This window comes from Cryptosporidium ubiquitum (genome assembly GCF_001865345.1).
Source record: "Cryptosporidium ubiquitum isolate 39726 chromosome Unknown contig_20, whole genome shotgun sequence".
NCBI lineage: Eukaryota > Apicomplexa > Conoidasida > Eucoccidiorida > Cryptosporidiidae > Cryptosporidium > Cryptosporidium ubiquitum.
This window is the reverse complement of record NW_021639828.1, coordinates 177231-185295: the sequence shown is the minus strand read 5'-3', so window position 1 is coordinate 185295 and position 8065 is coordinate 177231. Positions and strand designations below refer to the sequence as shown.

The 8065-nt window shown below is 28.6% G+C and overlaps 6 protein-coding genes across 6 annotated transcripts; 3 read left to right on the top strand and 3 right to left on the bottom strand.

The window, feature by feature from the left end:
* Window positions 1–62: 62 nt before the first annotated feature.
* On the top strand, window positions 63–1133 carry cubi_01426 (uncharacterized protein; the record flags this gene model as incomplete). Its single annotated transcript, XM_029018438.1, has 2 exons — window positions 63–274; window positions 329–1133. 2 exons carry the CDS (start codon window positions 63–65, stop codon window positions 1131–1133), a joined length of 1017 nt encoding a protein of 338 aa, XP_028873665.1.
* A 316-nt stretch (window positions 1134–1449) lies between these two features.
* Window positions 1450–3309, bottom strand: cubi_01425 (uncharacterized protein; the record flags this gene model as incomplete). The annotated part of the gene is made up of 1 exon (XM_029018437.1): window positions 1450–3309. The coding sequence occupies one exon, from the start codon at window positions 3307–3309 to the stop codon at window positions 1450–1452; it is 1860 nt and encodes a 619-aa protein (XP_028873664.1).
* Window positions 3310–3422: 113 nt separating this feature from the next.
* cubi_01424 (uncharacterized protein) lies at window positions 3423–4664 on the bottom strand (the record flags this gene model as incomplete). The annotated part of the gene is made up of 2 exons (XM_029018436.1): window positions 3423–3799; window positions 3845–4664. 2 exons carry the CDS (start codon window positions 4662–4664, stop codon window positions 3423–3425), a joined length of 1197 nt encoding a protein of 398 aa, XP_028873663.1.
* A 374-nt stretch (window positions 4665–5038) lies between these two features.
* cubi_01423 (uncharacterized protein) lies at window positions 5039–6022 on the top strand (the record flags this gene model as incomplete). The annotated part of the gene is made up of 1 exon (XM_029018435.1): window positions 5039–6022. The coding sequence occupies one exon, from the start codon at window positions 5039–5041 to the stop codon at window positions 6020–6022; it is 984 nt and encodes a 327-aa protein (XP_028873662.1).
* Window positions 6023–6033: 11 nt separating this feature from the next.
* On the bottom strand, window positions 6034–6717 carry cubi_01422 (uncharacterized protein; the record flags this gene model as incomplete). The annotated part of the gene is made up of 1 exon (XM_029018434.1): window positions 6034–6717. One exon carries the CDS (start codon window positions 6715–6717, stop codon window positions 6034–6036), a length of 684 nt encoding a protein of 227 aa, XP_028873661.1.
* Window positions 6718–7018: 301 nt separating this feature from the next.
* cubi_01421 (UDP-glucose 4-epimerase) lies at window positions 7019–8056 on the top strand (the record flags this gene model as incomplete). The annotated part of the gene is made up of 1 exon (XM_029018433.1): window positions 7019–8056. The coding sequence occupies one exon, from the start codon at window positions 7019–7021 to the stop codon at window positions 8054–8056; it is 1038 nt and encodes a 345-aa protein (XP_028873660.1).
* Between the last annotated feature and the right edge of the window lie 9 nt (window positions 8057–8065).

Here is an 8065-nt window from a genome sequence, read left to right as displayed (position 1 = left end):
AAAAATCATTGGCGCGTCAGTTTCATTTAATGTAAAAAGTTGGAGTCAAAGTTGAAGTGGAAATGATAATACTTGGATACATCGATAGAGAGATCAAAAACAAAAGTAATTTCAAGAAATATGTAGAAATAGATAGTAAATTGGGTGGTAGCCCGGTAAGTTTTTGTTCAGTATGCATTAGAAAATCTAATTTTATGAAGGATTTTTTAACAGAGTGTAATTTTCAAGTAAATTGTACAAAATGCAACTTTCCATTAAAATTTACATTACAATTGTAAGTTAAATAATGAATTTAAGTTGATAATAATTTATTAAATATTTTTTTCAGAAATACTCCATATTCAACTACTAAGAGACGAGTTATATATTTGTTTTATTGTGATAATAATTATTGTAGCACTACTTGGAGAGTTCTGAGGTCCTCAATTAAATCAAATTCAGCTGAGATAACTGAAACTTTGCCATATGAAGAAGAGAATATTCTATCAGATGATTGGCTCCAATCTGCTGGTATAGAAGTGAATGAATTTGTAAATGACCAAAATATTCAAAATGGTTTGAAAAGTATTGAAAAATCAAATATAAATTGCAAATTTACTGAGAAAAGCTATTTAATTAATTGTATATCCGAAAAAAATATTGATAGTATTGATACAAAGACTAAAGTTCTACTTAATTCATACATATCAAATGATGACAATGATCCAATTGAGATTAAAAATAGTTTAGACTCCGACAATTCATCTGAAAAAAGTGACATTGAATATTTAGATCCATCAAGTGTTGACGAAAGCTTCTATGTATCTGATAAGGACAAATATTTACACAATTTTTCTTTGGAGATTTCAAAATTTCCAAAACAGATAATCAGATATTGTTTTGGTGGTACTCCTTTATATTCAGAATCTCCAAAAAAAATAATTATTCCAAGCTGTAAAGAATGTGGTTCAAACAAAGTTTTTGAGTTCCAAATCATTTCTACAGTAATATATGAGTGGGAAAACTTATTTGGAGAAAAAGACGTTTTCGTTAAATGCAATACAGATTGGTCAACAATAATTGTATATACATGTTCTAAAGACTGTAATGTGGAATTTTCGGAAGAATCAATCATTGTACAGCATTTCAAATAGAGTTTGGATACGTTGGATAAAGTATTTTAATATTAATTTCAAAGATAATCTTCATAAAACAAATAATGAATCATTTACTAGGCCAATTTCAAAGATAGTATTTAGGCATCTTAATATGATTAATGTATTACTGAGCCAAATTACATGAACTTGAGGCCTAAATTATAGTTAGTTTTTATTATTCATTAAAAGAAATAATTTTTTATGCAATTTCGTTTGAAATAAGTTTTATTAAACTTTTCCCATATTATTTCTAGCTTCTCATTAAGCGTCTAAATGCACTGAATCTCAATTTTTTTGGAATATTTATAATGCATTACTTCTTTGAGATAGGAGAAACCCTATTTGAGTTTAACTTAACGTCGCCAGACCAAAACGGAAGACGTGTAATTCTCGATCTATTTGTGTCAATTACAGTAAATGGTCCAATTAGTTCTCCGTTTATGTGTGTGAAATAGTCTGTACCAGAAATCGATACATTTTTTATTCTTATCCAATCTCCATATGATAATGGCTTTTTATTATTAATAAAATAGTCTTTTAATCCAAAGTTACAATTCTCAGAAACATAAACAACAAATACTTGGTCATAACTATGTTTAGTCAAATCACTCAAGTTGATTCTTTCACATTGCTTATGTTCTGTTACAATTAAGCACAAATTTTCTTTAGACATTTTTTTTGTTATTGGAAACATATTATTAGTTTCCAAATTTGTTTTCCTAAAAAACTCAGATAGAATACAAACATCGTGAATAAAAACAATAATGTCTCCAAATTGTCGGTTATGGTTTTCGGCTGAATTTAAAAGGTACTTAAGTGATTTAGTATAAGGAGAAATAGAAAAAAAAGGAAAATCATGAAATAATTCATAACACCATCTTTGCAATTTTAATAATCTTAATGAATCATCTTTAGTAAAAGTTGTCCTTTGCTGGCTTCCACCCACCTTAATAGCATTTTCTACCGTAAAATAACAATCTTGGCTATTAAATATCTCTTCATCAGATGAATACTTAGAATATATACTTTCAATATTTAAGTCATGAACCGACCAAATCCGTATTGAAGTATTTTTTAAATTGCATGGCAAATCAATGTATTTCTGCTTCGAAATTCTGGGCTCCACTCTATGGACTCTTATAATATCTCCAAAATTTATAATTGGAAGAGTATTTGCATCACCATCAGTAGCTATTTCCAAAGAAATAGTTGGGAAGTTTGGGTTTAAACGCGGTCTATTTTTATAATTATAAACACCTGAAAGTAGTTCATCAAGGTTTGAAATTGAATAGCTATCCATTGGAACTAATTCAATGACAGAAGGATCGATTAATGTTACATTCAAAAAAATCTGCGAAGTATGTGAACTACATCTTTTGACCGGATTATTTCCAACTTCAAGCACAACACCATAAAGATTTGTATTAACTTTAGGAATAATGTCAGACAATCGATCGATGTATGAATATTGAGTGGCTTGGGATGTGTTTTTGTAGTTATTTGATGTTTTTCTTTTTTTAAAAATGCCGTTGTATACTTGACTGTTTTTTTCCAAATCCAAACTGTCAGTAATACAGTTAAACTGATCAAGGCTTCCATTAAAATTCACGCAGTCAATAGAGGATGAATTTTGATTATATATAACACTTTCAACTGCTTCTAATTTTGCCCTATCGTTGTATATTCTTGCCCATGCAGGAAGATAAATATTACCCTTGCTACATAGTACAGCTGCATGAGTTAATACTGCAGGGATATGTTCAAAGCCACTCCTCCAAACAACCATGGAAGAATTTCTTTTCGAAACTGAAAACTCATAGGTGATACTGTTTTTATTTTTAGAAACATATCCACCAAAAATTTCAATAGTATCGCCTATATTAACAAATGAGCACGCAGTTGACCATTCATTATAAAGTGAAATATCAAAATAAATAATTTGGTTGTGATTATCTGACAAAGTTTTCGTTACAGATGATATTTTATAAAGTCTATTGCTATTTGTTAATTGGGCAATTATTTTTAAATACTCAGATTGACTAGATTTTAAATTCAAGTTAATATTTTCATTTTTGGGAACATTAAGCACATTTATTACTGAAACGAGGTAACCATTAGATGAGAAAACAGAACTTGAGGTCGTTCTATTTCTAGTTTTAGCTCCCTTGACCATGCATAAAATTATTTATTAAAATAAGAATAAAACGCGTTTACAAATAAAGAAAAAAAAAAAATGATTTACAAGCAAAAAAAATTAGCGCTTGTAATTTGTAATTGAAAATCTAGTTAAAAAAACCGAACTTTTTTAGTAATTTTTTTTGACCTTCTATTTCTCCTAAGAAGTTTTTGTAGTCTTCTGCCATATTGAGCATCGTTAACAGGCGGAATCTCGGTTAGACCTCTTCTATAAATATTGGAAACAATATCTTTAGAAAGTGACTTATTTTCTATGTGTAACTTTCTTAATGACCCATTACTTGATTGGATATCCACTTTGGATAATGTTCTAATTGGAATTTCCTTATAGGTATTCCTGCCTATTTTAATTTTTGATAATATTCCCAGCCTTTTCGCAGAATCTATCTGTTCCCTAAGAATTGATAAATAAATCTTTCTGCTTTCCAAATGGCAATCAAATCTATCGATGTCTTGAATTATTATATCTAAAAAAGTAAAATAAATTAAAGAAAATCGATGATTTAACTTACCTATATTTTGAATATCTTTATTTAATTTCTTAATTATTGTTTTTTCTTCTTTAAGAACTAATTCTTTTTTTCTTCGAATTTCCTTGTTAATTTCTGACCTTTTTTTCCTAATACCGTTATTTCTTCTTTGAGTATACGAAATATTATCTTCATCTTGAGTATCTTTAATTAATTCTAAATTATCAATAGAACCAAGCTTTAGAATTTTACCTTTCAGTAGAGAATTTACCAAGTAATATTTCTGTGTTTCGGTAAGATTTAAAACCTCACTAGGTTCATAGTAATTTGAAATAAATGAATTAACTAAAGAAGTAGAAAGGTTATTGCTATTTTTACTAAGAGTGCTTGCATTTAAAACAGAAAATGATTTGAATAAGACATCTTGCCTATCAGATTCGAGTGGATTTATTGATTGCCCAGAATGAGGTAATTGAATAGAAGGTCCTTTACTCTTTAAAAGTTTACTTGGATAATTCATACTACTTTTTATAATATCCAAATCAGGAATCGAGTCTCCCCAAATATCGAGTTCATCTTTATTAACGCTACAAATTTTTCTAAAGGAACGCTTCTGCAAACTGCTTTTAGCATTTTTCTTGTTCAAAGGCTCTTTATTATTAACTTTTTGAATAGTATGATTGAAGTTCTTTCCCTGATGATTCAAGTTGTTACATAAATCTAAAGGTATTTCATTATCGAAAGTAAATAATTTGCCAGAACTTAAAGTATCGTCAATATTCTTTCCAATTAGTTCTCTTTCGCAAACATCAATGTCATCTCCCAACGCAATTTTCTTGAATTTCTTTTTGGTTTGCACCATTATTATTAAGTAGAGAAGAATAAATAATATTGGCGCTTTTAGAGCAAAAACGGAGATTATCAAAAAAAAAAAAAATACCGACTTGTATTAGCAAATTTCACGTAAAGAAATTCTAAAACATTTGACTGATTACTCTAAGAGTATGCAAAATATTGTCGAATATATCATTAAGAATTTTTTTACACTTATTTAACACACATAAAGATACTTTTTAGATATTTTTTTATTTAAGTAAATTTTCATTCGTATTCAAACTATTTCGTCCATTTTTTGTCCTTTTCTTATTTTATGTAATATTTATCAAAAAATTATTTAATATTTGCGAGCAAACAGTTTGCGGGGAACGTGGCAGTCAAAAAAATTATTAACTTGAAATGTCCGTATCGCTCAAAAATAATGACGAATCCATATTTCAAGATAACCAAAGGAGGAACTTGAATGTTATGATAAAAATAATTAAGAATAAGATACTTAATAAATCAAACCAAATTATCGCTAGACGAAATAATGCAAACAATTATACATCTTCAATTAAAATTAATGAAATATCCTTATATGAAAATTCAGCAATAAAAGACGATAAGTACTCTCATCTAAGTGTTGTTCCAGTAAAAAATAGGTTTAAATCATTCTCAATGAAAAATGAATTTGAGAATAACGAAATTAGTCTAAAGGGCACGTCAAATCATACCAAACAAAAAAAAAACTTCTTTAAACGAAAAAAATCAGAAGAAATATCGAATATTCATGAAAAAAAACTAACATTTAAAGACTTACTTGAGCAGATAGAATCTGCTCGTAATATGGGTGAAGAGAGGATAAATCGAGCAAATAAATATTACAATAAACTAATGAGCTATGTAAAATATCATGCAATTGATGAAGTAGTAGAGTTTATTTTAAACTTTTTGAGTAGAGAAGAAATATCTTTACTAATTAATTATAACTTTGAGCATGTCTTTTTCAGCAATTCCCAAGAAACATGTTTGTTCGAAGTCTATCTTCAAACAAGATCTAAAATATCCAATAAAATTATTGATCAAGAAGATAATTTGTTTAAATTTGAAGAAATTTTGGATAAAAAATATTCTGAAAATGAAGAATCGGAAGAAAATTTTAGTGGGTATTTTATTGATGCATTCTCAAATTTAAAAGTGCAAGATGAAGATCTGGATGGATTTCTAAATTCCATTGGAACAAGCAATTTATTTATTGAATTTTCAATTGAATATTTGGTTTCCAGAACTTGTAATGTGTCACTTGAAATAAACAAAACGGTAGTTGACTGTATTAAAAAAGAAATAATAGATATAAATACTGGAATGTACAAAGGGGTGAATAGAGAATTATTTAATTAGTATAATTAATCTCAGTACTTGTTTCTAATACAATTTGAATTCTTTTGTAAATAATGTAATAGACCTGGATTTCTGATACTCAATAAATTTGAAATTTCCAAGAATCTCCCTTCCATTAACGCAACTTTACTTTTCATAAAGGAATATCTAAATGAAATCGAGTTCCTTATAACTTCTTCTGAAGCTTGCTGAAAATCAATAGAAAGTAATTCTAAAAATTTATATTCCATGATTTGAAGAAAAGTTAATTTTCCACTTCCATCAACTCTTAGACAAAATTTAACGAAACACCCCAATTGATCCTTAATGACATTATTTACTATTCTGCAAAATGTTTCTGTAAAATCGTTGTAGTCGCATACTAGATTTTGCACAATTTTCAATTCATTGAAATCAGAAGGCGAAAAATCGCGTGTATAAAAGAGAAAAAGGTCATTGTCGCATGTTATTTCGAATCTGATTATATCAGGATGTGACCTTGCTCCCTTTATCATTACTCTGAAATTAATGTTTTCTGTAGTTCCAATTTCTTCTGCATCATCTGAATCTATTAATCTGATTTCAACTGGGCAAGTTCTTCTAAATACTACGCTAAAACCGCCAGACAATATTGGGTCAGCTTTCTCTAAATCCGAATAATCAAAACTATCTAAAAATATCCTTTCCTGACAAATCTTCTTATCTTTATCGATCATCTTTAAATTAGAGCCTTATTTCTTAAATAATTATCAAATTCATAGTAACATGGTCTTTTTAAATTACTTTGTTAAAGGCTTAACAAATTTTGTTATATGAATTAATAAATAAATCCTGCTTTTTTCTTTTTTTTACAACAATTAAGTTTAAATCTGGTCTTTATTAATGAATTAAATAAAATTGAAAAAAATTTTTTTTTTCGAGCATGTTAATTTAGAAAAATTATGTATTTGCACGCCAATGCGAAAAAATTGTATGTATAGTTTAGCACACAAAGTGATTTCAATCATTTTCTAAAAAATGAATAAAAGCGAAATAAAAATTTTATGTACAGGGGGAACAGGCTATATTGGTAGCCATACAGTAATATCTCTTGTTGAAGAAGGTTATACTGTTCACATATTAGATAATCTTTCAAATTCAGATCCTGAGGTTATTAACAGAATCGAAAAGATTACCCAAGTTAAAGTCCCCTTTTTTGAAATTGACATAAGAGATAAAGAAAAGATGTTAAACTTGTTTTCCAAGGAGAGATACAATGCTGTAATTCACTTTGCAGGACTTAAGGCTGTTGGAGTTTCAGTTTCCAAACCATTAGAATACTATGAAAATAATGTTGTTGGAACAATCAGATTATTAGAGGTAATGAGAGAAGTTAATTGCAAAATATTAGTATTTTCTTCAAGTGCAACCGTTTATTTGCCAAAATCCACACCACTTCTGGAAACTGATCCATTAGGGGCATCAAACCCTTATGGACAAACAAAATATATGATAGAATTAATGATGAAAGATGTATACAATGCATCTGAAGGTACAAAATTTTCAATACTAAGATACTTCAACCCTGTTGGTTGCCACCAATCGTCCTTAATAGGTGAAGACCCAGAAGAGCCAAATAACTTACTTCCATATATACAACTTGTTTCTATTGGAAGAAAAGAAAAACTTTTTGTATTTGGAAATGATTGGCCAACCAGAGATGGAACAGGGATAAGAGATTATATTCATGTAACTGACCTAGCAAATGGGCATGTTAAAGCTTTAGAAAAATTATTGAATTTAAGTGATGCAGACAAAACCTTGGATATTTATAATCTAGGTTGTGGAACTGGGGTTTCTGTACTTGAAATGGTTAAAAATTTTGAAAACGCTAGCGGAAAACAAATCCCTTACGAAATAATAAATAGGCGTCCCGGAGATTTGGCAAGTGTAGTTGCCGATCCGTCAAAAGCGGAAAAAGAGTTAGGGTGGAAAGCAGAAAAAAGTATTTTCGATGCATGTAAATCTGCATATGATTGGCAATTTAACAATCCAAATGGATATTCAAAAAATTGACGAGCATTA